A 25961-nucleotide genomic window follows, 5' to 3' on the forward strand; every position below is an offset into this window, starting at 1 on the left:
GTGGGCCCGCTGAGGCCAGCTGGAGGGCAGGGGCCCCAAGCTGCCGGGACTGCTCCCCTCTCCACGCCCTCGTCCCCCACAGCTCTTCCTACTGCCTCAGACAGTTTTGAAACTGCCATCTGCTGCCCTTGTCGCTGCTGCCAGGACTCCGGGTGCAGGGAGGCAAATGCCTGCTTCTGTGGGTCTGGAGGCCCAGGAGAGGAAGGGCGGGGAGCAGGGGCCCCACCTGAGGTTCCTGCCCTGTCCCCTCACAGCACCCCTGAGGGCACATTCCTGCAGCCTGGGGTCCAAGGCCCACGCGGGTGGATTGCTGACCCAGGCGGGACCCTCTGCCCGCCGGGCCTCCCCTGCCCTCCCTGACCCGGGTGGAGGAGGGAGGCCACCAGAGACCACCCCCAGGCTGCCGTGGTCCCAACCTGAGTGCCACAAAGAGAGGACGTGGGTTTTTAATTCTTTTTATTGAAGAAAAGAAAAGGAGAGAAAAAATAGATTCCCCACCCCTGCTTCTTCCCGGAGTGGGCTTCTGGTCCTGCCCCTGGGGCGGCTTAGGTGAGAAAGGTGTGCTCTCGCCTGGGTCTGGGGAGGGGCCCCCGGCCCTGGAAGGGTGAGGGGGGCTGGCTGCTTCCCGAGGGGTGGGGGTGTCTAAAAAACAGGGCCAGGCTGGCCGGGCCAAGCAGGCTGGTCCTCTGCTGCAGCAGCTCAGGCGGGCATCCGCGATGCTGGCCGCGCCCGGCCTGGCCATTGTCCGCGGCCGCCTGCGCGCCCGCCCGCCTGCCGGGGCTGGGCCCGAGGAGGGCAGAGTCTGAGGCACCTTCGGGCCTCCGGAGCCCTGTGTCCACCGGGGCTGCTGCCTCCTGTCCCATCTGGCTCTGGTCCCAGCACCGCGGGCCTCTGCCTGGCCGCCGTCCGAGCGCCCTGAGGCTGGGGCGCGGGCCTGGCCCGCCGCCCGCGAGCGTGTCTGCGCCCGTCCTGTGGCAGGAGCGGGCAGAGCAGCTTCCCTCCTCCGTGGCCCGGTGCGTGGCCGCCGCCGGCCTGCTCAGACCTCGGTCTGGAGGTCAATGATGTCCTGGCCCACCAGCGGGATGGTGGCGCCCGACTTCTCCCACTCCACGCTCCGCAGCTCCAGCGGCGACGGCGGCAGTGGCTCCAGCTCCTTCTTCACCCAGGCGGGTGGCCCGTGCGCTTTCCGGAGGCTCTCCCAGGGCCGCTTGTTGGGCGTCTGCTGCTTTTCAGGCTGCTGGCCGGCAGGCCGTGGACGGGATGGGGGCCGAGACGGGGGCGGGGGGCGCGTGGAGAGAAGGAGGCGGACAGTGAGGAAAGGACGGGACTGGCAGGGTGGGCGCCAGGGAGACCCTAGCACAGCCGGGGAAGCACCGGAGCGGAGGCTTTTCCCGACGGCACGGGGCGCTGGGGCGGGGCATGGGGGTGGCTTGCGGGGAAGGGCAGCGGGAGGCAGCCTCGCCCAGGCTCTTCCACCCACCCGTCCAGACGGGACCCCAGGCACAGAGCCGTCTGCCTGCCCTGCCCCTTCGCCGTTTAGCTCGGGCTGGGTTGGGCCAGTCCTCGAGGAAAGGGGAGTGAACGGACCAGCGAGGGAGGGGGTGAAGCGGCATGGAGAACGCGGAGAAGACAGCCTCGCTCAAGGGCTCCCCGGCCCCGCCCCCGCCCCCAGACCTTGCTTTCCGGGCCCAAGGCCTCCTTGTCCTTCTCCGCGTGCTGCAACTTCCGGTTCAGGTCCTGGAACATGTCCTGGTGCCGCTTCCGAGTGTGCATGATTTTCTGCAGGGGGCAGGGGCAGCAAATCAGGAGGGGGGCTGTCCTGCCCTGTCCCTGCCCAGGGCAGGCTCCTGGGGACTGGCCTCCCGGTCAGGACGGGGGTCCTCCTCCCCAGCCCCCTCCCTGCCTGTCAGAAGGCCTGGGCTCAGGTGTTTGGGGCAGAAGCCTCCGAGACCCACCTCAAAGTCCAGTTCCGCATACCGCGACTTCCGCCGCTGTGGGGAGGAGGGTTTGTGCACATTCACAACGGGTCCCCCGACCCCAGACCCAGGGTCCCTGCCTGAGGGTGAACGAGGCAGGGACCCCTTCCCCCCGCCCACATCGGTCCAAGCCAAGCCCTGGGAGGCACGCCTCACGGCACCGAAGCTATGGCTTTCTGTGCCCAGGCCCCTTGCTGGGCCACCCTGCCCCAGACCCAGGGCGCAGAGCTGGCAGTTCGGGGCTAAGAGGGTGGATAGAAAGAGGGGCCGCTGGGTGGAAGGAAAGAGAAGCCCAAGGCCCTCAAAGGCAGGAGCAGGTGAGCCCTGCTTGCCTCTGTGCCACCTCGAGGCCAGCTCCAGCGCTGGGCAAGGTGTCCAGCTCAGGCTGCCCAGGACACACTCCTGGGACAGGAGACCTAGACACTGGGCTGCGGCACGGCTAGGTGGCCGTGCTGGGACTGGCTGTTGCCCACCCCTCTGCTTCCTGAGCCCCTGTGCTACAGGCTGAGCAGGGATTGGGGGTCAAGTCTGGGTTTCGGGGTGGTCTAAGGGGGACCTGGTGCCGCGAGCGTCCAACCACACAAGGGATTAGACTCAGGCCAGCTCAGTCCAGTGACAGTGTCCAGGCCGGAGCCCTCGGGCAGTGGGTGAGACCTCCAACGAGGGGGACCACCTGACAAGCGACCACGCTTGATCAGCCCAGGCGCAAGCTCCCAGCCACCAGGGCCCAGCAGGGTGGGGGCGGGGCTGGAGAACTGAGAGATGCTGCCCCCTGCAGGCAGAGCCCTGCCCTCACTAGCGGGGAAGGGGAGCCCTCCCCTGCACAGGCCTGACCCCTCCTGGCCAGGGGACTCATTCCCACAGGAGTGAGGCAGGGTGCCGGCTTCTGGCGGGCCAGAGCCCGAACCCGCAGCGCCCGTCCCTGCCGGCTAGTCCCCCCTCCCCGCCCCCGGCCCCTCCTCTTGCTGCCCTCACCTCCAGGGAGCTCACGGACAAGGTGGACACATTCTCGTTCTTGGTCCCGGCCCCAGCGCTGGGCCCCGGGTGGGCCGTGGGCTCCCCAGACTCCCCCAGGCTGGAGGGCGCCGGCTCCAGGGCGGGAGGCGGGGGCAGAGGCTGCTGGGGGGCGGAGGCGGCGGGGGCGGGGGCGGCGGGGGCTGGGCCGGGGGCGCCTCGGGCGGCCCCCGGGGGGCTGGCGGGAGGGGGGGCTGCGGGCCGGGAGCCCGGCGTCAGGTGCCATGTTGAGGTGGATGAGGCGAGTCTGGGGCATCTGGTCGATGTGGATGCTGTACTTGGGCTCCTCCTGGGGCTTGGGCCGCAGCGTGGCCGTGGCCGTGGGCAGGATCACGTAGCTCGTGTCCAGGGCCTTCTCCTGGGCCCGGCTCAGCTCCGAGTCCAGCTTCTTGAAGATGTCCCCGTCGCCGGCAAAGGACGACTTGGGCGCCCGGTCCTTCTTGAGGGTCAGCGAGTGGTTGGGGAAGTCGGGCAGGGGGCCGCCCGGGCAGCGGGGGGAGCCGTGCAGGTGCAGCTTAGACACGTTGGCCGGCAGGCTGTTGAAGTGGGCGGGCGCCGCCTTGGCGTGGGCCAGCTTCAGCTTCTCCTCCTCGGGCATCGCCGGCCGCTTGAGCGTGCCCGTGATGGTGGCCGTGCGGCAGGCTGCGATGTCCTTGTTTAGCACTGTGGGGACAGGCGTGGGGTCAGGGCGGCCGGAGCCAGGGAGCGCCCGGTCCCCCTTGGCGTGACCTGCTGGCCCATCTCGGTCCCCGCCCCCAGGTCCCATGCACTCCTCTGTCCTCCCAAACGGGGCTGGCACACGGGAACCTGTCTGGCCTCCCCTCAAGAGGACAGACGACCCCCACCCAGAGCAGCCAGGAAGGGTGGGCGAGGGGCGGCCCAGGCCAGCAGGAAGTGTCAGGACACGGCCCCTCGCTGCAGGCAGCAGCGTAGGCCCCCGGGGCGAGCCACTCTCTCTCTTCCGCTCAGCTGGTGGGGGCCGCCCGCCTCCACCCCCGACCTGGGCTCCAGCTTGCCCCCGCCAGTCAGCTCAGCCCGCAGAGTCCGGAGCTGCAGCCCAGCAGCCCTCGGCCCACTCAGGACCCCATCCTCCGGACACCTGCTCAGAGGCAGTGCCCGCCCTGCCCTGGCCGGAAGCATGGGCTCCTGCGTCACGACCTTGCCCAGCCGGCAGACACCAGTGCTTACCAGCTGCTTCTGGCAGCCCCTCCTCGGCACACACCCCCAAGCTGCCCAGGCTGATGGTCACCTGCCTGCCCTGGCCCTCCTCCTCCGCCACCCTGAGAGCCATGGCGGGCGGGTCCCTTCTCTTCTCTACCCTCTGGAGACCAACACCAGCACCCCGGCCTGCTCTGCCCCCCACCCCGGCCACACAGCCCAATGGACCTAGGGCCTCCCTGCCACACCGGCCCCCCAAGGGTCAGGGAAGGCTTGCTCCTGGTTGCCTCTCCCCTGCATGCCCTCCCCTCCAGCCAGTCACCTAGGGCCCCATGGCCACGGGGGAGTCGCCCCGTGCACCCACGGGGCCCCACCCACCCTGCGCCCACCCGGGCAGGTCCCTACCCTCCATCCACTCAGCGGCTGGCTGTGGTTGTGGCCCCCACCTACAGCTGCCAGCGAGCGACCTGCTGCTCTCGAGGCCACGGGCCAGACTGGGCCAGACACCAAGACTGGAGGTTCAGAGAGGCTAGTACCCCACAAACTGCACCCCCAAGTCTCAGGGTCACCTCTGCTCTCAGGAAGGTTGGCTAGGGCACATGAGACTAAGACGGGGGAGGAAGGGTGTGCTCTGTTCACCTCCCGTTCAGCCCAACCCAGGGGTCACCTCCTCAAGGAAGCCTTCCTGGGGCCCACCCAGCAGCAGCTGGCAGTGCCCCCGGCCCGGGCTCCTCCCCACGGCTCTCTCTAGAAAAGACGCTCCTTGAGCATCTGCCCGGCAGTGGGTCCTCTGCACCCGACCACCTTTCACTGCCCCAAACATCTGGCTCACTGAACAAAGACACCCGGACAGCTTCCTTTCATTGGGTAACTGATGCCTTTTCGCACTTGTTTCCAGGAAGCTCACCACTAGCCCAGGGCTCAGGGGTGAGTTCTTTTCACCGTTTCCTTCCTGCTCCCTGCTCCTGATGTCCCCCGACCATAAGTCTCAACCAGCCCCTCCTCCAAGGTTGGACTATCAGCAAAGAAGTGAAGGCAACACGGACATGGACCCGGGGCGGGGCGGGGGGGTGGGTGGGCAGGGGAGAGGGGGCAGGGCAGTCCAGGTCTCACTGGGCTGGCCCGGCCTAACTGCCCCTCCAAGGAGGATGGAAGCAGAGACGAGAGGGTACATGGGTGCTGAGTTCCGGGGCATGCCGAAGTCTGGGGGTGCTGAGGTCTAGGGGTGTGGAGGTCTGGGGGATGCCGAGGTCTGGGGGTGATGAGGTCTAGGGGTGCGGAGGCCTGGGGGTGCTGAGGCCTGGGGATGATGAAGTCTGGGGGATGCCGAGGTCTGGGGCTGATGAGGTCTGGGGGATGCCGAGGTCTGGGGCTGATGAGGTCTAGGGGTGTGGAGGTCTGGGGGTGCTGAGGTCTGGGGGTGCTGAAGCCTGGGGGATGCCGAGGTCTGGGGGATGCCGAGGTCTGGGGCTGATGAGGTTTGGGGGATGCCGAGGTCTGGGGGTGCTGAGGTCTAGGGGTGCTGAAGTCTGGGGGTGATGAGGTCTGGGGGTGCTGAGGTCTGGGGGATGCCGAGGTCTGGGGCTGATGAGGTTTGGGGGATGCCGAGGTCTGGGGGTGCTGAGGTCTAGTAGTGCTGAAGTCTGGGGGTGATGAGGTCTGGGGGTGCTGAGGTCTAGGCGTGTGGAGGTCTGGGGGTGCTGAAGTCTGGGGGTGATGAGGTCTGGGGGTTCTGAGGTCTGGGGATGCCGAGGTCTGGGGCTGATGAGGTTTGGGGGATGCCGAGGTCTGGGGGTGCTGAGGTCTAGGGGTGCTGAAGTCTGGGGGTGATGAGGTCTGGGGGTGCTGAGGTCTGGGGGATGCCGAGGTCTGGGGCTGATGAGGTTTGGGGGATGCCGAGGTCTGGGGGTGCTGAGGTCTAGTAGTGCTGAAGTCTGGGGGTGATGAGGTCTGGGGGTGCTGAGGTCTAGGGGTGTGGAGGTCTGGGGGTGCTGAGGTCTGGGGGTGCTGAAGTCTGGGGGATGCCGAGGTCTGGGGGATGCCGAGGTCTGGGGGTGCTGAAGTCTGGGGTTGATGAGGTCTGGGGGATGCTGAAGTCTGGGGGATGCCGAGGTCTGGGGGATGCCGCGGTCTGGGGGTGATGAGGTCTAGGGGTGCGGAGGCCTGGGGGTGCTGAGGCCTGGGGGTGATGAAGTCTGGGGGATGCCGAGGTCTGGGGCTGATGAGGTCTGGGGGATGCCGAGGTCTGGGGGTGCTGAGGTCTGGGGGTGCTGAGGTCTGGGGGTGCTGAAGTCTGGGGGATGCCGAGGTCTGGGGGATGCCGAGGTCTGGGGCTGATGAGGTCTGGGGGATGCCGAGGTCTGGGGGTGCTGAGGTCTAGGGGTGCTGAGGTCTGGGGGTGATGAGGTCTGGGGGATGCTGAAGTCTGGGGGATGCCGAGGTCTGGGGGTGATGAGGTCTAGGGGTGTGGAGGCCTGGGGGTGCTGAGGCCTGGGGGTGATGAAGTCTGGGGGATGCTGAGGTCTGGGGGATGCCGAGGTCTGGGGGTGCTGAGGTCTGGGGGTGATGAGGTCTGGGGGATGCGGAAGCCTGGGGGTTGCCGAGGTCTGGGGGATGCGGAAGCCTGGGGGTTGCCGAGGTCTGGGGGTGCTGAGTCTGGGGTGTCCTGACAGAGAGAAGTGGGCCAGGGCTGGGGCAGGGAGCCCCCAGACGGTTCTCTCCAGCGCTGACGTCCCTCACACCTGAGCCCCAGAAGAGTTTTCTGGAGGCATCCACTCCTGCCCCGCAGACCCTGCCGGCAGCCTCAGGGGAGGGGTGGGGGGTGGGGGGTACGCAGGCAGCTGGTGGGGGCCAAGGCTGTGGTCAAGCCACGTGGCTGGGGGCGGGATGAAGACGGACGAATGAGCAGACAGACAGACACACAGATGCACGGAGAAGAGAAAAGCAAGTGGGCCCTGGCGAGGGCCACCTGTCGCTCTCACCTGTCAGGCGCTCACCTGATCTACAGGCCAGATCCACGTCCTTCTCAAAGTCGGTCTGTAAGACAGAGACAGGCGGTGAGGACGTGGGGCAGGGGGGCGGTGCACGTGGCCCGCAGGATGGGAGGGGGCCTGGGGCTGCAGCTGCCCCCGCTCCCCCCTGCAGGGCGTGTGCAGGGGTGTGCGTGCCCGCTCCTGAGGGCTAAGGGCATCCACACGCTCAGCGATGCTCTGTGCGTGTGTGTGCACACGTGTGTGTGTTCTCCCCCGAGGTGTCTGCGGACTGGCCACAGCTCCTCACACACTTGGCCCGAGTCCCTCCAATGGGACAGGACACGTGGGGGCCCCACACCAGAACCCCCTGCTGCCCGGCCACCACCGCTGATACACTGGGGTGGGGGACAGCCCCGCGTCACCCTTTCAGTCCTCACCGCAGCCCGGGGGATGGGGAAGCGGAGGCCGGCTGGCCCAGGAGCCGCAGGGCGGGGCTGGCACACAGACACAGAACCTAATGCCCTGGAGCAGTGGCCATGGTTCCTGCTGCAGCGCCTGCCCAGCCCAGACGCAGGGGGCAGTGGAACGGGGGGACCTCGGCCTTGCCCTGAGAGCTCGGTGGGTCGGGGAACACAGCTCGGGCACCCCAGGCTGGCCCGTGGGCTTCTCCAGGGCCTTAGTCCAGCATGGAAGTTCCTTCCCGGAGAATGCAGAGGTCAGGTCGGTGGGAAACCACAACGTCCTCCCTCGGTATCAGACCAAGAGTGTCCGGGGGAACCCAGGACCTGGCTTCCTCCCCCTCTGGGCCCCTGCCTCACCCGGAACACGCTGCAGCCTCCTGGAGGCTGGCCACTGGCTTCCGCTGAGGCCCTGCCCGTGACCCTCACCACTGGCACCCACGGCTGCCAGCCACTCGCTGGCCTTCAGGAGCACCGCCAACTTGCCAGGGGGCACCCAGCAAGCAGCAGGCACCAACGATAGCACGGAGAATTCATCCAGAGCGTCCCCAGGGTCTGAGTAGGTGGCCAGATGGGAGTCAGGGAGGGCTCCCTGGAGGAAGTGACAGCTGCAAAGTGGGGCTGGGTGCTGTGTGTCACGCCAGAGGACCAGGGCATCAGGGCCTTAGAGGATGTGGTTGAGGACAAGGCCACAGCCGGGCAGGGGTTAGGGGACCGGCCCAGGCCTGTCCTGGCTGGAGGGCAGTGAGCGGTGTGGAAGGCCTGTAGACGGGGGCGGGGGCCGAGATGACGGCCGAACCCCCAGAGGGTGGGGCCTGTCCAAAGGGTGACCGTGGGGCGGATGCCAGCCCCTGCCCACTCATCAGCTTGACCCTGCTCACCCCCAGCCCCCGGACGCGGGGTCTCACCTCGGCGAGCCTCAGTTCCCCAACCTCGAACCGGGCTCGGAGGCCCTGCTAGTGAGGCCCAGGGGAGATGCCCATAGGAGCCCTACCATGAGCTGGGCGTGGCCGTTCTGCAAGGAGCCCCCCGAGTCCCCGTTGCCCTCCTCCTGGCGATCCACCACGCGGCACTTCACAGCGTCCTGGACCTGGGGGGGGGAGGGCAGAGGAGGCCGTCAGGGGCCGCCAGCACCCATGGTCACCATGCCAGGAGGGTGCAGTTCCTACCGCCAGGGCAGCATCTCAGGGAGGGGCAGCCCTGCCCGGATCCTCGGGGGCCCACGTGCCGTGGAGAAGGGCCTGCAGTGTCCGGGGGTGCAGGGCACTCACGAGGGCACAGGCTGCTCTGCCAGTGGAGAGAGGGCAGCAGCCAGGAAGCCTCACCAGCAGCAGCCCAGGCCCAGCCCTCCTCTGACCTCTGAGAGTCTCTCTCTGCCCCTTCTGAGGTAAGAACCCAAACCACGGGCCTTAGGAGAACATGCCACAGGCCCTCCTGGCCGGAACTGTCGGTAGGGGCCACCATTGCCTTTCAAGGGTCACTTGGTGTCCAGATCTGTCCCGCGTCACCACAGCCTGAACGTCCCAAATGTCCGGGGCAAGCTGGGGTCACGAGAGCAGCGCCTCCTCCAAAGGGAAGCGGACCATGACGGCTTCGGACCCTCCAGAAGGGACAGAGAGGATGGCTCCGAGGGAGGAGCCACAGCTGGCACTGCCACCTGCCGCTGACAGTGCCAGGTGCTGGGGGCCGTGGTGAGCAGAGCGCCTGCCCAGGGGGAGCTGATGCTTCCAAGGCCGCAGAGGGAAGTGAAGGGGAGATGAACAAAGGTGCTGGCAGAGAAGGCTTCCTGGAGGAGGTGTCCTGAGTGAGGGCGGGGAGAGCTGGCAGGAGGGGCTCAGCAGACCTACCGTGGGCCTGTCCCCACTCAGCCCGGCCACTGAGCTTGGACTGCTGTGATGACTCAGCGAGTCCAGGGCACCATAGCTGCACAGCCAGTCAAGGGCAGGGCCGGGGCCTCGCCGGCCTCTGAGCCACTGGTACGAGCCGGAGCTGGACCTCCTGGAGGCCCCGCGTCCCCACTCTGCTCCCCACGGAGACCCAGGCTCTGCCCTCGCAGATGAGGTCTCTGCCAGAAGGTCCCATGCCCACGGGGCGGGCCTCTGCCTGCCCCTCCCGGCCTGACGCCCCAGCGCGGCTCCCACAGCACCCCCGAGCTGGCCCAGGGGGCAGGGCCCTGAGCGCGGCCCCCACACGTGGACCCTGGAGCTTACAAAGGGCAGAGGGAGAAGTCCGGCCCGGTGTCCTCTGGCCCGTCCCCTGCGAGCGAGCATGGGTCTCTGTCCCCGTCTCTTGCTGGAGAGGGCCCTCGGGGCGCCTAGCTCCCGGGATCGCGCTGCGGGCACCCCGAGCCCCTTCTCTGACGGGCCCTCCTCCATCCGCGCCTCCCGCTCTGCATCGGGGGCCCTTCGAGGTCCACCTTCGAATTACCATCCAAGTCCCACCCCCTCTCCTTTCAGTGGCCTGTGTGTTACTGTGTCTCCGGAGCTTTGCCGTCTCTGCTCTTGTAGTTTTAACCCCTACAGGCCCCTTCCTCCCTCAGGATGCTCCTTTGTCATAGCTGCTGCTCGTTTCACAGAGGCTGCGTCGGGGCCAAGAGCCTCGGTCACACTGCACCCGGGACAGCAAGCTCCACGCCGGCCTGGGGCCGCCGGTCTGTGCTCGGCAGGCCGGTGGCGTCTCCCCGGAGCTGTGTCCTGAGCCTCCCCAAGGCAAGAACGCGGGGGGCGCATGCGGGGGCCGGACCGGGGAGGGCACTGACGTGGGGTCCGTGAGGTCACTTCCTCCTGGTGGCTCCACGGCCCCAGCGCTGCTGTGCGGTGGCTTTTCCGGGGGAGGGTCTTGTCAGGCCCCGGGAGGGGGCTTAGACGTGCAGGTGGGGGCAGTGTTTCCACGTCAGAAGCGTGGGCCTTCACCCCGCGGTCTTTCCTGGGTGCGGCCCTGGCGCTGGCCCCGTGGATGCGGGGGCTCCATGGGGGCCTGGGTGGGCAGTGCTGCCTCGGCGGACAGGTGACCGTCCTTCCGCTCCCGACCCCCGCCGTGTCCCGGGACGTCCCGGCCTGGCGGCCCTGGGCTGCCCCGTGCTCCTCACGCCCCAAAGGGGGCGCCTCCACGTCAGATGCACATTTTATTCACATTTCCGGCCCCCAAGGGGCACGTGCCCTTAATCCTTGCTACCAGCTGGGGACAGTCAGCCTTAGAAGAGAAGATCAGAAGATGCCAGAACGGGAGCCTCAGCTGCCACACGAGCTGTTCCCCGCTCCAGCGGCCCCCACTGCCCTGGAGCCCACGGCCCCCCTCCGTGGGGCCAGCCCGCGGCGGCACCCGGGCTTCTGGAAGCCGCAGCGTCAACAGAGGACCGTCCCCGGCAGCCCCGCCGGAGCGTCAGCGCCAGGGCGGCCGCCCCTCCCCACTCGTGACCTCCCAGAACCTTCCCGCTGCGGGCGGCCGGGCGCCCTCGCCAGCCCACCTCTCTGCGCAGGATGCAGTGCACCATGACGATGACGAAGCCCTCCAGCGAGTCGAAGACGGCGAAGAGGATCTGGAAGAGGGCCGACCGGCGGTCGGTGACGGCGAGCACGGCCGACATCCAGGTCAGCGCCAGCAGCGGCAGCACCACGCAGGAGCTCCACAGCGAAGCCCTGGGGACAGAGCGGCGGGCGGCGCCATCAGGGCGGCCCTGGGCCCCGCTGCCTGCCCCCCGCCCCGGGAGGGCACACCCAGGCTGGCACCTGGCCTCAGCCCACCTCCCTCCCTCTCCCTGGGCCCCCCCCCCCCCCGGCTGGGCCTGCCGCCCCGGGCTGCCCCCTCTCCCCTGGGCCTGGCCCCTCGGACACCCCCTCCTGCCCAGCTCCCCGCCTCCTCTCCTGGCGGCAGGGTTCTGCCAGCAACAGCCCCAGCCCCAGGGCCCCCAGGGCCTTGGGGGCCTCAGCAGGGTGGCCCCAAGGGGGCGGGGCCCAGGGAGGGAGGTCACACTGGAAGTGGGGGAGTGGCCGGGGGAAGTTTCTCTTCCCAGGGCCCTCGGGCCACCAGCCTGCTGACACCCAGTGCCAGAACTGCAAGATGGCCAGAGGGAGGGCGCTGACCAGGCGTCTGAGCTCCGCACGGAGGGAGGAGGGGGCGGGGGACCAGAGAACTCCTGGCGGGGAAGTGAGGAGGGGGTCTGTGAGCGGAGGAGAAAGACGACAGACAGGGCCAGGCGGGAGGAACGGGGCGCACAGACAGACAGAAGACAGACAGACAGGAACAGAGACCCCAGGCTTCCTCCTCTTGGCAAACCCTGCTCTGCCCACCCCAGGGGAGGAGCTGCCTCAGCTCAGACGCCTTCGCCCCTTCCTCCAAGGAGCCCTCTGGGAGCCCCCCGCAGCAGGCGTCCCCCTGCAGCCCGGCCCCTCCCTGCACCCCCACAGGCTACAAGCCTCTCTCCTCTCTGCACAGGAGGGACGCCGTGCCAGTCAAGGGGCTGTTGTGGGGACAGAAAGTGCCAGCAGGATGCCTGCCCCCTGCCCCCACTCCACTCGCAGGGCCACGCGGCCTGAGAACCACAGTCCTGAGCTCTGCCCCTGGGTGGGTGACGGCCCCAGAGGGGCCAGGGCGTCAGGACGCCTGCCCCCCACCCCCGCCACGGGTCACCCTGGTCAAAAGGAGGCGCAGAAGCAGAATGGTGGCGGGGGGGTGGGGTACCAAGGAAGGAGATGGGGACACTGACGTGGCGGGAGAGAGGAGGGCTCCAGCCAGGTCAAGGACCCCAAACCAGCAGGGCCTCGGCAGGGGGGGCCAGGGCTCACCCTAAACTGCACTCTGTTCCCTCCTCCCTCTCCGGCCTGGCTCAGCGAAGCCACTGCCCCTACAACAGACGCTCTGCAAGGCGCTCGGCCCCACGGGGTCCAGGGTCACCGCCCTCGTCGGGGCACAGCGGCCACACCCGCCTCCTCAGGCCTCCATGTCCTCCTCCCCCCTCTCCTCCTCAGCTGGTCTCTGGGACCCGGGTTCCCCATCCCAGGCCCTGCCCCATGTCTCCCCCACGATGGAGCCTCTAATTCTGTCCCCCCAATGCCTTCCCCAGCCCAGAGCACGGCTCCCGGCTCTCTGCCCGGTGGCCCAGCCCAGACCCAAGAGTCACCCTGAAGCACCCCCACCCCTCTTCCCCTGAGCGCAGCATGGGCTTCGGAGCAAGACCCCACAGACCCTCCCTTGCCTCCCCTTCCAGGGCCCTGCTGACCCCCCGGCCGCCGCTGCCTGGCACAGAGGACGAGTGGGCCAGGCGGAGACCTCCCGGGCTGGGTGCCAGCACCTGCAGGCTTTCCTCCTTCCGCACCTGCTGGGCCGCACCTGTTGGCACAGGCCTGTAAGAGGGGCCGAGCACGTCCACACCCCCGCGATGGCGGCCTCTCCCCGGCCTGGGCCTCAGCCGCCCACCACGGAGGGTGGGCCCCCCTACGTCTGAGCAAGGGGGGGCAGAGCCTCCCCCACTGAAACCTCTCATCCCGCCCGCTGTGAGTCACTGTCCCTCAGCCGAGGCCTGGCATTTACAGCCCAGAGCTGCAGCCGCAGGCAGATGGCGGGGGCTTGGGGACCGGTAAATTACGCAGATGCCTGCAGCCCAGCCTCTGCAGCTTCTGAAACGTCTCTGCGGAGGGCCTCTGGGAGGGGCCGGGCAGGTCCAGCCCCCGCAGTGCCACTATCTTCCCCCTGGAAAGTCAGCTGCTCCCGGGGGAGGGGCTGCAAGCGGGACAGAGGTGGGAGACAGGCAGGGGCTGCCTCTGACTTTCCCGTGACCTTGCAGCGGACGCCCCCTCCCCCCAAGGCTCTCACAAGGCACAGCCCCAGGCAGCTGAAGCGGTGCCCCCCCACCCCCAGAGCCTGCATGTAAAAGACAGGCCAGCCAGGCAGGGCATCTGGGCTGTGGATCTGGCCTGAAGGAGCAGCGCGGCCTGCACACCGCCCCCTCCCCCCCCAGAGGTTTCTGGCTCTGCCAGGCCGATCCCTGGCCCGGAACCGTGTCCAACCCACAGGCCCCTGAAATCCCCCGCTCCACGGCTGAGCTCGGGAAGCAGATGCAGGAGGGTCCCAGGGGTCCTGTGTGTCTGGGGACAAGATGACCCAGAAGGTCGCATCCACGGAGCCAAAGTCCCTCCGGATGTCGCCCCCGCCCCAGGCCCCCAGCCGCACTGCCCCTGCCCTGCTCACAGCGCCCCCTGCAGCAAACAGCCCGCCGCCCCGAGCGCGTCCTGCTTCCACAGCCACACCTGCCTCTCACGTTCACGGGCACACGCACGGCCACACGCGCACACACTCACAATCCTCTCGCACAGCCACACCCTCTCCTACGCTCCTGGAGCGCTGTGGCCCCAGCACCGCCACACACTGACGACGGCCCCCAGTGGATGGTGTTCCCGTGGCCACACATGCCCACGAGGAGGAGGCCCTGGAGGATGGGGGGGGCACTGGCCAGGGCGGTGGGGGGCAGGGCAGGTGGCCAGAGTCGGGGAGGCCGGGCAGGGGCTGCCTAGGACCCCAGAGTGGATGGCAGGGACGACAGGAATGACAGAAAAAGCTGAAAACGAACAAAATCTAACTCGGGAGAGCAGAGCCCGGCGGGCGGGGGCGAGAGGCACTAACATGGCATTACTGGCGGCTTCCGAGGCGGCGGCGGCCGCAGGGAGGGCTCCACACTCCGCACATGTGAGGACGCGCCCGAGGGGGGCCGGGGGCAGCGGACTGCAAGCGAAATTAAAAGACTGAAACGAAAGCAAAACTGTTCTCGCGGAAACCGGAGGGAGGTGGGTCAGGGCAAGGGTCCGGCCTGAGGCTCCGCGGGTGGGGTCGGGTCCGAGGGGGCGGGCGGGGGGGTGGGGGGAGGCTCCGGGGTGGGGCACAGATGGGAGGACAGGGTCCTGGGGGCTGCGGGTGGGGGGGTGCTGGGGCCTCTCTCCACCTGAGGCGCCAGAGCCCGAGGGGGAGAGCTGGGCCCGGGGCCGTGGCTGCACACGGCCGGCCCGAGGCGACGGCAGGCTGGTACCGTGTGTGTCCGTGTCCAGCTGAGGGTGGCGCTATCTGCCCACATCCACACAAAGAAGCACAACACCTGGTCGAGGCCACTGTCCCTCCCCTCTGGTCCCCTCACATCCGGTCTGACCACACGCCGCCCCAGCCAAGGAGCGAGGGATTTGCCCGACGGCCAATGAGGGCATCTCTGAGCGGCCTGGGCAGTGGCCTCCTGCAGGCCCTGTGCGCGTGGACACAGAACGTGTCCTGCTTGGGCAGGCTCTGAGCCAGGGCACGGCGACCTGGGACGGGGCCCACAGGGCAGGCGGCCGCTGGACACACTAGGTTCCAACCTAGCCCCAGCCTGACCCGGCTCCAGCCCCGCTCCACCAGCCACTCTCCTGCCTCCACTTTGCTCTGCTCAGCTGTGAAATGGGAACAAAACCAGACCCCGCCTAAGGGTTGCAGCCGAAAGCGAACGAGAACCAGGCAGCCCAGGGTGGGTGAGGGCGCCTTGTGCACCCGGGCCTCCCCAGCCCGGGAAGCACGGTTCCAGGAGCGTGTGGGTGCCCCGCGTGTTCTGGGCCAGGCCGGGGCGAGGCCTGCCAACCCCACCTCACAGAGACGAGGCCCGGGGGGTGCGGGACCCAGGCCAGGCCCCCGGCCACCATGGGCTCCCAGCCACCTGCCTCCTGAGAGCAGGTTTCCAACCAGGACAGAACCCACTACGGGGAAGGTTTCCTGACGCTTCTGCTCATGGGGAAAAGCAAGAGCGGGAAGAGGGGGCGGGAGACAGACAGACAGACATGGAGCAGGACAGGCGCGGGGGGCGGGTGGAGACCCCCACACAGACGCCAGCCGGGGTGAAGCAAGGGGGGCTCAGGGTGTCGGGCAGGAGAGGGGGGCTGTTGCAGCCCTCGGTTGGCCCCTAAGACGCTGGGGCTTCCTGGTCCTGGCAGCCAGAGCAGCACCCACCCAAGCACGCCCTCCCCTCCGGGGCGGGTACCACAGCCCTGGGCCCCGGCCACCTGCAGTGCTGTATGCCCTCTAGCCAGGCACTGCCCCCTCTGAGCACAGCCTCCCCAGGCAGGAGGAATATCTGCATTTGCTGAAGGCACCACAGGGAGGGGCAGGCCACGACCTGGCGCAGGGGCCACGCAACCCCACGGGAGGGGGAGCCAGGAGCCCTCACACCACTCGGGGTGGGGAGGGCAGACGGGGTCTCCCAAAACAATCTGTTTTCCCATTTCTGAGCCCTTACGGGTCCCTGCCCTGTCACGCGCCAGAGGGAGACCCCGAGGCACACAGCCGGGCGGGGCTGGCACGCAGGCCCCCGTGCCTCCGCTCCCCAGCGGCCTGGCGGGGGCGGGGTGGGGGCGCTGGGTCTCGGACCCGAGGTGGGGCGTGGCCGCGGCTGTCCCCGTCCTACCCTGCCCGCTCCTTCAGCTTCTTGTCCGTGATGCCGTCTTTGGACACGAGCTTGTTAAACACCAGGATGCCGATCACCATGTTCACCTGCGGGGCAGGGAGGGCGGGTGTGGGCACGGCCGGCCTGCGCCCCGCGGCGCCACCCTGGGCGGCACCCGTGCCCACGCTGGGTCAGGAGAGGCGCTCCAGGGAGCAGGCAAAGCCATCTGGGGCTCCGCCCAGGCTCTCGTCCCTTCCTCCTGCCCTCTCCTGCCAAGCCGGGCGTCAGGTGGGCTTCTCCGTGCTTTGTGGTCCCTGCCCGCCCCCCATCGGGCTGGGCACTGCAGCTTTAAGCCTCCCTCGGATGGATCCTGGGGCGGCTGCACGGACCAGCCCAGGCCCAGCACCATCCCACCGTGGTCAGCAGCAGTTTGGGGGCTGGGGTTCCATCTGGGGTGGAGGCCAGAGGTCAGAGGTCGGGCTGGGGTCCTGGCAAGCCTATCCCTGCCCAGAGCGGGGCTGACCAGGGCAGTGGAGCTCGAGAGCAGGCTGGCCCCACCACACTACTGAGGCGCTCTTCCTGCTCAGACCACAGAAGGGACCCCAGCGGACCTCCAGTCCAGCCGCCGCCCGCGCCAGGTTCGCCCATGCCCCCTCCTTGGCCTCCCTGCTCCTGCCTCCCACACAGGGAGCTCGCCCCGCTCGGCCTGATCTGGTTCTGCCGGTGGCCGCGCTGCCCGCCCCCCACAACCCCGGCAGCCCTTCAGACCTTCCCTTGGGGCCACCACCCCACAGGCATCTTCCCCAAAGGCCACTGCTGGGCACCTGCCCTGTCCCCAGGCGTCCCCGCCACCCACCTCCTCCGTGGCCTACAGAGCCTGGCCTCCCCTTTCCTCTGACCTCCTCTGCTGGCAGGCGGGGTTGGGGGGGCCTCTGGCTCACGGCCCTGCCCTCAAGGGTCCCCGCCTCAAGCCTCTACTCTGCTGAGAGGCAGCCTGACCCCCAAACACGTCCCTGCATCTCGGGGACCCTGGGACTCCATGGATCCCTAGACCCATGACCCTGGGCCCAGAGGTCCAGGAAGGCCAACTCCCCAGGGCCCCACAGCTCGGAAAGCTCTCGGCTGCGATGCAGCCTGGCCCTGCACCCCCCCGCCCCCACCCCCGGCGGAAGCGGCTTTCCTCGATGGCCTCCTTTTCTGACTCGGTTGGGGCAGGGGAGGGCGAGACACGGGGTGCTGCCACCCTGCCTGCTGCAGGCTCTGTGTCCCACCCCACGTCACCGGAGGAGGCCACAGGGTCAGGACGTTCCCCCCCGACATCCCCACCCCAACCCTGCTGGGGCGCCTGCCCAACAAGGCCCAGCCCACTCTCAGCACACCAGGAGTAAAGGGACTGGTCCTGGCTGGGACCGTGGGGAGAGGCCCGTGGATCCTGCACGGACCCCACCCGCCCCCAGCCCCCCGCCCCGGATGCCCCGGGCTTCACTCTTCTCTGCCACGTCCAGCCTGTGCCCGAGCTTCTGGGGCCTGACACCAAGGCAGCGTGACCTAGCCTGGACGGCAGGACTCTGCAGGCATGCTGCCCTTTCTTAGGGGCAGGAGGGCGGGGGGGTGGGGATGAGACAGGCTCAGAGCCAGGCCCAGCAGAGGCCATCGATCTGAACTTGGCAAACCCCCAGCCTCCGCCTGCTCATCCACAACCCGGGACAACACCTCTGCGCACACGGCAGTCTCTCACCCCCCACAGCTCGGACATGGGGATGCGGGGACGTGGGGACAGAAAGGGAACCGCTGAGGGCCAGGTCAGGGGAGGTGCTGCTGCGCCCTGCTGCTTGGTGGTCCACCTGCCCACCTGCTCTCACCCTGGGGTCACTCACTCGTCACACCCGCAGGTCCACAGCGGGTGCCCAGCAGTCAGGCAGGCTGAGCTCGGAGAAACACAAGGCCGCTTGCCAGCCCTGCCCAGCCTCCACACCCCTGCGGCGGGTCAGGGGCCTGTGGATGCCACCCACCCCTGGCCACCAGGGTGACCGCGATGCGGAAGTGGGTACGGTCCAAGGCCCAGCCTGGGGGAGGCGAGGGGCTCGGCCCGGGATAACGGGGTGGGGTCAGTACCAGCACAACGGCAGCTGCCGGTCCCACGAAGGCGTAGAGCAGTCCTCCCTCCAGCGAGAGCCAGCAGCTGGGGAGGGAAACGGCTGGTGAGCCGGGGGCTCAGGCCCCTCTGCTCACAGAGTGAGCACCACCGGCTGCCCCGAGGGCAGGTGTGCTGCTGACACGTGGCAGGAGGAAGCCAGGACACATGCACGATTCATTCTTTGGCTTCCGAGCCTGCGGGAGCCCCCAGGCGGCTCACGGGAGAAGCTCAAGGACGAAGGAGCGGCCCGGAGCAGAGGGCCACACAGCAGAAGGCTGGGCTGCCAGGTGATGACGCCCGACTGTCCCTCTCCCCCAACACCCCCAGGCCTGGGCACCCCAACTCGCCTCACAGACCCTCCCGACTCTCACGTGCCACCGTCATCTCCTGACACGATGCCAAAATGCCAGGCTGGGCCCTGGCCTGGACTTGCCCCTGCCCACTCCGCCTCGGCCCCGGGGCCTCTGCTCCCACAGGACCCCAGCCGTCCTTGGCCACCTGCCCACACTCACTCCCCCAAACCTCCTGGACACGGCCCACGGCGGCCCACAGGAGCCTTAAGCCCAAAAGGACCCCTTCACTTTCTGCAGGTGCCATTTCCTCCTCCCTGAGCTTTCTGGGCCATGCTGTCTGCCAAACGAACTCCTCTTCATCCTTCAGAACCCCACTGTAACATCCCGTCCCCTCCTGACCCGCCCTGGGCCCAGCGGGCCAGGTGCTCCTTCCTCTCAGCTCCGTGCTTCCTTCCCAGTACTCACCCCCCGGGTCCTCAGCAGTGTCGGGGGGATGTCCCAGGGTCTGGCCACGTCCCATCCCCCTGGGCTCTGCAGCACGTTGGGCCCACTCGGCCTTGGCCGTCCCTCCTCCCGCCTCGCTCTGCCCTGCTCTCGCCCACGTCCAGGCACGGTCCTGGCCTCACTTCCTCTCCCCACGCCTGGCCTCCAAAATATCCCCCAGCTTCCTGGCCTGGCGTTCGAGGCCCTTGGACTTGGCCCAGACAACCCTTTGGGGCCTCAGTCAGACTTTGTCTGCCACCTGCCCTGCCCTCCCCAGGGGTGTGTTTAGCCCTCTTGTCACCACACTCACGCAGGACTGGGTATCCCTACCCTGCAGATGGGCAGACAGGCTCTGAGGGGCTAAGGAGTCTGCCCCAAGCCACGGAAGGAGGCTGTGGGGGCTCCAAGGGCCCCAAGCCCCGTTTCCCTGCCCCCGCTGTCCATGCCGATGGGAGGAGAGGGCCCCCGTGCTCTCCCAGCCCTGGCTCTCTCATCTGGGAGGTGGGTGCCCAGCCAGCCCTCACCTTCTAGGGCGGTGGGAGGGTCTGGGAGCCGTGTGGCCTCCGCCACGTGCCCACCCCGCCCCAACTCACTAGTGCATGGTGCTGTACCCTCTGGCCTTGGTAAATCCCACAGAAATGGCCACGACCAGCGCAGGGAGGCCTGCAGCGAAAGAGAAAGAGAGGGTGTCGGGCCCCCGCCAACCCGGCCCGTCCGCCTCGGCCTCCTCCTAGCCCTGCCCGGGGGGTGTGGGGGATGCGCCTTCGAAGCCCCTGAACTGGGGGTGACACGGAACGTGTAACAGAGGGGACAGGAGGTGGACGAATATGAGGACCCACAGAACTTGCAGGGACAGGAGGGCTGCCAGACTGGCAAATAAAGCAGGACTCCCAGGCGCATGTGACTGCAAATAAAAAGCGGAGTATCTTCCTCCGTCACACGTGCGTCCCAAACACTGAACGGGACGTACTCACACCACACGCTTACTCCCCATCTGAAACTCCGCCAGCAGCAGGCGTCCGTGTTCTCCCTGGGAACCCCTGGGGGGAGGGACGGGGGCACAAGGGCTGCGGGCCAGGCGCTCACCCCAGCCCAGGCACAGGAAGCGCTTGCGGATGAGGCGGTTCCGGAGGCGGCCTGTCACGGCCATGTAGGACTGCCAGGCCTCGGTGAGCACCCAGCAGAAGGAGGACAGGAAGAAGAAGTGCAGGAAGGCGGCCACCAGCGTGCACACCACCTACGCGGGCGGGGAAGGCTGGGAGGCGCTCGCTCGCCTGGCCCCCGCCTGGCCCCCACCTGCCCCCGGCGAGGGGCCCGGCGGGGCTGGGAGAGGCCCAAGCCCAGCATCCGCAGCAGCGACCCGGTCAACCCCCCAGGCAAGAAGCCACCGAGGGCTCGCCTGCCCCACTCCCTGCCCTGAGACAGGCTGTTGGACAGGGAGGCCCTGGTGGACAGCTGTGTGCTCTGCCCTCGAACGGCCAGGGACAGGCACCCCCTCTCCCCGGTTCCTCCCCAACGTGGACACCAAAGCCGCAGGAGCCCACCCGAAAGCCCCAGTTCAAGTCCACCCACTTAGCGGCTGGGGAACCCGAGGCCACCCAGCGAGGCCCAGCTCGGTGCCAGACGGTGGGCCCGGTCCGGGGCGGGAGCCGGCTCATCTCAATGAACCAGGCCAGCTGGAGCCTCTGGGCACCACGTACCCGTGCCCCGGCCAGGTGACAGCCCCCTAGGGGCTGAGCCCCGTGGCACGGTGGCAGGGGTACCCCAAGGGCTCTGTGCAGCTCTGCAGCCTCCTCCCTGAGCTTCCCGGGGTCCAAGGCCCGCTGGGGAGCACGGCCCTCCCGCGGTTCGCGCCCGGGCCGCTCACCTTGTTGCGGGTCTGGGTCTGCCCGATGAGGATGAGCGCGTTGGAGGAGATGATGGACAGGCAGAAGTTGATGAGGATGACCGACCGCTCGGAGCGGATGTACCTGCGGGGACGGTGGAGGCCACGGTCGGTGCCCAGCCGGGTCTCGGCTTCACAAGAGCTGGGGCGCCGCGGCCTCCAAGACCAGGGCAGCGCCTCCTCCACGCGGACACCGCTGCCACCCCCAGCACCAGCACCTCCATCACGGTCCCCCTCTGGGTGGCCGGCTGCTCTTGGGGACCGCGGGGGTGAGGTGTGACCACAGCTCACGGGACAGGGACCACCAGGAGCTTGGAAACGAGGAGCTTTGAAAACCCTGGGCCAAAACCTCAGCCCCACAGCGGCCCGGGGGGAGGGGCCGGGCCAGTGGGCCAAGGACGCCCACAGGAGCCTGAGGACAGGGCCTGGGAGGGGCGGGGCGGGGGGCACTGGATGTTGGTGTTTCAGGGCCACTGACCCTCCCGCATGAGTGCCTCTGTCCTTGGGCAGGACAGAGGAAGGGGACAGGAACGCTCAGACGGCCCCTCCCCCGACGGCCACATCGACCCCTCCTCCGTGGCCCGGGGCTGACACACTGGGAGCCTGGCCGGGGCCCAGCGAGTGGCTGCCAGGCGGGTGACCTTGGCTTGACCCTCCCTGTCCCACTGTCCTACAGCCCTGCTCCGGGGGGCCCGTGGCAGGGGAAGGGAGTTGGGACCGGCCCACCGCTTGCGTGACGCCTGTGTCTCCACACACCCGTCCCTCTCCCCAGGCCGGTGGCTGGCTGGGACGGGCTCGCTCCCCCACTGCCAGGGCCTGCGCCCCAGACGCCACCACCAGCCAGACAGCACCCAGGGCACCGGGGCCCATGACAAGGTTTTGTGGCCACGTCCAAAGGACAAAACAGCACAGACAGGGCAGTGAGGGGTCTTGGGGCCCCCAGGTCACAGGGCAGAGTGCGAGCTGGGGCGTGGGCGCAGGGCACGTGGGCCAGGGATCACCTTCAGGGGGCAGCAGGCACCCCAGCCCGCCCTGCCCCCGCCATCAGTGCCATCAGCACCGGGGGACAGCAGTGGGGGAGGGGGGGGCGGGGGCGGGGCCGGAAGGGACAGAGCTGCCAACGGGGGAGGGAGGGAGGGAGGGAGGTGGGCCCTGGCCCCCACGCCCGCCGCCGCCCCCTCGACCCCGCCGCCCCCCCCGCCCTCGACCCCGCTGCCCCCTCCCGGGCCCCCCGGCCCCCCCGGGCCCCCACCACCTCCACACGGAGACGTAGATGATGATGAGCAAGAGCAGGGTCAGGGAGGACACGCCGCAGCCCACGATGAGCGTCACGGACGGCACGGCCACCTTCTCCATGCTCTGGCCGATTCGGGGTGGGAGAGAGAAGAGTGAGCCCCGGGGGGCTGCGCGCACACCGGGCGGAGCCCTCCCTCCACCGCCCGCCACGAGCCCCCCCGCAGCCCTTGGCCACCCCCTGTGGCGCTGCAAGACCCCCCCGCTCCCCCGCAACAACCCAGCACCTGTGAGGGCGGGGGTCTCTGTCTCTGCCCCGCCGGGATGATCCCAGTTGCCCGCTAAGCCTGGCAGTAAACCCCCACCACTTCCAGGGAAGGAGCCCGCCTGTGTAGGAGGTGGGTTCGCGGGGCCCAGCGGCCCAGCACGGCCACTCCCCGGCTCTGCGGCTCTGGGCAGAGGCCACGCTCTCAGCAGGGCCCCCACGGCTCCAGCGGCCTCAAGGGGCACCCCAACCCCCACCTTGCAAACCTAGGCCCCTCCCCCACACCTGCTCCGCCCACAGCCACCCTTCCCCTCTCCAGGCCCTCCCACCAGCCCAGCGACAGCCCCCCACCCCGCCTCTCCAGCAGCAGCCAGAGGATTTCGTGAAATACCCTCCCAGCCTCTCAGAGCCCCTCGACCCACTCTGTGTCCACATGCCCCAAAGGCCACCAGGCCTGGCCCTGCCCCCTCCAACCCACGAGGCCACTCCCCCTGCCCCCCTCCCTGCACTGGGCTGCCCCACCCCCCGTTCCACTCAGGGCCTGGCTCAGCCATTCTCTGCATGGGACCCCTGCCCGCCCAGCTGTCCCCTCAGGGGCAGTGCCTCTGGTCATTTGGGTCTCAGTTGCCCCTCTCAGAAGTCAACAGACCCCACTGCTCCCACCACCCGCCCAGTGAAGCCCTGAGCCCTGGCTGGTCCTTACACGTCCACGTGCACCCCTCCCCCGTGTGACTGCACGACCCACAGCCACCTGGCACCCCAGCGCCCCGGGCACACGGCTGCCGTCCACGCGCACCTGTTGAGGACCAATCAAGGTCCCTCTGTGTGGGACCCAAAGACAACTCTGGGCGGTGGAGACAGCCAGCCCCGGCCCGCCCACCATCTCCAGGACTGAGAACGGAGGTCCCAGGATGCCGGGGGTGCCTGACCAGAGGACAACGGGCTTCCTGAGGGCGCCCCCACCCCAGGGAGGACACCCTCCTGCCCTGCCCCACGTCTGCCCTGGCCGACACCCTTCTGACCCCTGCTGACCCAGCACACCCGGAGCAGGACTCCCACCCACCTTCTGAGGCCCTGGGATGGGGCCTTCCACCTTCCTCGGGTGCCCAAGGTCCCAGGCTCCTGCACAGGACACCCCAGGATCTGCTCCCACGGGGCCAGCGCCCAAACCGTGCAGTACTCCGCAAGCCAGGGCGCAAATCATTCAAGGTCACCCAGGCAGTCAGCGGTCCCTGGGGGCACACCCGCCCGGATGAGGCCCCGACAGACTTGTGCGTTTCTCCACGAGAGCTGAAGGTACCAGGGAAGGGGCTCTAGGCTGCAACCAGCACCCTTGAACTCACCAGGTAACCTCGGGGCCCTGGCCAGCCACGCAAGTCACGGGCGGCCGAGTAAGTGGCTCACGCCTGCTCCCCGGCTGGCTCGGGCCCCGACCTCCGCGGCCATCTGCCTCCACCTGCCCTCATTAGGCCTGGCAGCCACACGCCCGCCAGCTCGCCCACCTGCCGCCCGCTCCCTCCTCCTCTCCGCCTGGCTCATCCGTCACTTTTGACAGCCACGGCCCTGCATGTTCGCAAGAATGTGGGGAGGGGAAAAGGGACAGAAACGTGGGCAGAGATGTCAGGGAACTCCAGGTTGGGAGAGCAGACTAGAGACCTCAAGGGTAAGAGACTGGCCCCGATCCACACAGAGAGCCAAAGAAGCAGGCCAGCTTCCCGCTGGAGACTGGCTCCCCAGCCAAGCTCCGTGCCGCCCCAGGGCCTCTGCAACACGCGGGTCCCTCCCTGTGCTCTTCCTCTGACCTCCACAAGGCCGGCTCTCCTCTCGGCTTGGCTGGCACCTCCCCACAGAGGCCCTCACCAAACCAGGCCCTCGGCTCTCGTCCCGTCCCTCTGGCTTGGGTCTCTCCCAGGAACGGGTCTCTCCCGCCGCGCTCAGCCCGGGCTCTGCCCGTTTGTTCCCCCCACGGTTGTTGTCCGTTTCTACCACGTGAATTCCCTTCCAGTCTCCCAAACCCACACGCTGACTTCTGAGAGCAGCCTCTGCCTCCCGCCACCACGCCAGCACCACACAGCTCACCGCTACCCACAGGTAAGCCCCGACTCCAGCACAGCCTGAGCCCCGGCCCTGGTCCCCCTCTGAGCCCCGCCCCGGGTCCCCCTCTGAGCCCCGGCCCTGGCCCCACTCTGAGCCCCGGCCCTGGTCCCCCTCTGAGCCCCGGCCCTGGTCCCCCTCTGAGCCCCGGCCCTGGTCCCCCTCTGAGCCCCGGCCCTGGTCCCCCTCTGAGCCCCGGCCCTGGTCCCCCTCTGAGCCCCGGCCCTGGTCCCCCTCTGAGCCCTGGCCCTGGCCCCACTCTGAGCCCCACCCCGGGTCCCTCTCTGAGCTCTGGCCCTGGTCCCCCTCTGAGCCCCGGCCCTGGTCCCCCTCTGAGCCCCGGCCCTGGTCCCCCTCTGAGCCCCGGCCCTGGTCCCCCTCTGAGCCCTGGCCCTGGCCCCACTCTGAGCCCCACCCCGGGTCCCTCTCTGAGCTCTGGCCCTGGTCCCCTCTGAGCCCTGGCCCTGGCCCCACTCTGAGCCCCACCCGGGTCCCTCTCTGAGCTCTGGCCCTGGTCCCCCTCTGAGCCCCGCCCCTGGTTCCCCTCTGAGCCCCGCCCCTGGTCCCCCTCTGAGCCCCGCCCCTGGTCCCCTCTGAGCTCCGCCCCTGGTCCCCCTCTGAGCCCTCCCACAGGCTGAGCCCCAATCCCAGTGACACTAATAACACGGTTCCAGACACATCACAGAAGCAACCCTACCACCGACTGCGCCTCACAGACTGTTTACTACAGGCCAGGCTATGTCGACGCCGTGAACCCTCACTAGGTTCGGTCCCCACCCCGGCTCTGAGGCAGGTGGCCTCGCCCCCTCAGAGGTGTGACTCAGAGCAGTTACTCAACCTTCCGGCCGTCACGGGCTCACAGCGGCACGGCCGGACCTGACTCTCTGGCTGCGTGCAGGGGTGGGAGAAGCGGGGGGCACTGGGTCTCATCTGCCTTCACTCCGCCCCCGGGATCTGGCTCCTCCGCTGCAGGCACAGCACCCCATCTCACCATCCGGCCTCGGGCCCTAGGCCTGGACGCCGCCCCGGGACCACGGCACACACCGGGGAGCCGCTGCCGCTCAGACCCGAATCCACACGGCCAGTGCATGCTCCCAGCTCCATGCAGCAGAGGCAGTGGTGTGTCCCACGTTCCGCACCCAGTCCAGCTCACAGACACCACCCCACCCTCACTCCTGCTGGGGTCCTTCCAGGACCCCAAGTCCTGTTACCGTTCTCCCACTTCCCAGCTCTCCCTGCCCCGCCCTGCGCCCCCAACCCCACACCTCCCACTGGCTCCTCGCCTTTCTCAGCCCTCCCCCGAGCCTGCTGTGAATGCCTGCTCACCCCATTAGGACCTGACTCCTAAACCACCCCGGAGGGCTGAGCCCCAGGGCTTCTCCCGCCCCAGGCCTGGCTCAGCCTCTGTCTCCCCATCAGAGCCCGGGCCCCGCCAGGCCCCAGCCTGGGTGCTCAGTGGGCTCGGCCCAGCGTGTTTGGCTGCAGTCTCACCCTGGCGCTGGGCCCTTGCCCGCTCAGCACGGGCTCTGACAGCTGCTGAGCACAAGGTAGGGGCCAGGCCCACTCGGGCTCCTTCCTGCACTGCCCTGGGAGCTCAAGGC

The 25961-nt window shown here is 68.8% G+C and overlaps 1 protein-coding gene across 1 annotated transcript in view; it reads right to left on the reverse strand.

The window, feature by feature from the left end:
• ADGRB1 (adhesion G protein-coupled receptor B1) overlaps nucleotides 440–25961 on the reverse strand; it is a 76319-nt gene continuing 50797 nt past the window's right edge. Inside the window, 15 exon segments of the mRNA XM_021088791.1 lie at nucleotides 440–1234; nucleotides 1675–1779; nucleotides 1956–1991; nucleotides 2952–3097; nucleotides 3100–3159; nucleotides 3162–3653; nucleotides 7145–7184; nucleotides 8573–8668; nucleotides 11045–11216; nucleotides 15992–16077; nucleotides 18086–18152; nucleotides 19477–19546; nucleotides 19970–20120; nucleotides 20751–20853; nucleotides 22024–22127. Coding sequence (XP_020944450.1) covers nucleotides 1037–1234; nucleotides 1675–1779; nucleotides 1956–1991; nucleotides 2952–3097; nucleotides 3100–3159; nucleotides 3162–3653; nucleotides 7145–7184; nucleotides 8573–8668; nucleotides 11045–11216; nucleotides 15992–16077; nucleotides 18086–18152; nucleotides 19477–19546; nucleotides 19970–20120; nucleotides 20751–20853; nucleotides 22024–22127 — 1926 coding nt within the window. The 3' untranslated portion in view covers nucleotides 440–1036.

The sequence above is a fragment of the Sus scrofa genome, chromosome 4 (genome assembly GCF_000003025.6).
Source record: "Sus scrofa isolate TJ Tabasco breed Duroc chromosome 4, Sscrofa11.1, whole genome shotgun sequence".
NCBI classification, from domain to species: domain Eukaryota; kingdom Metazoa; phylum Chordata; class Mammalia; order Artiodactyla; family Suidae; genus Sus; species Sus scrofa.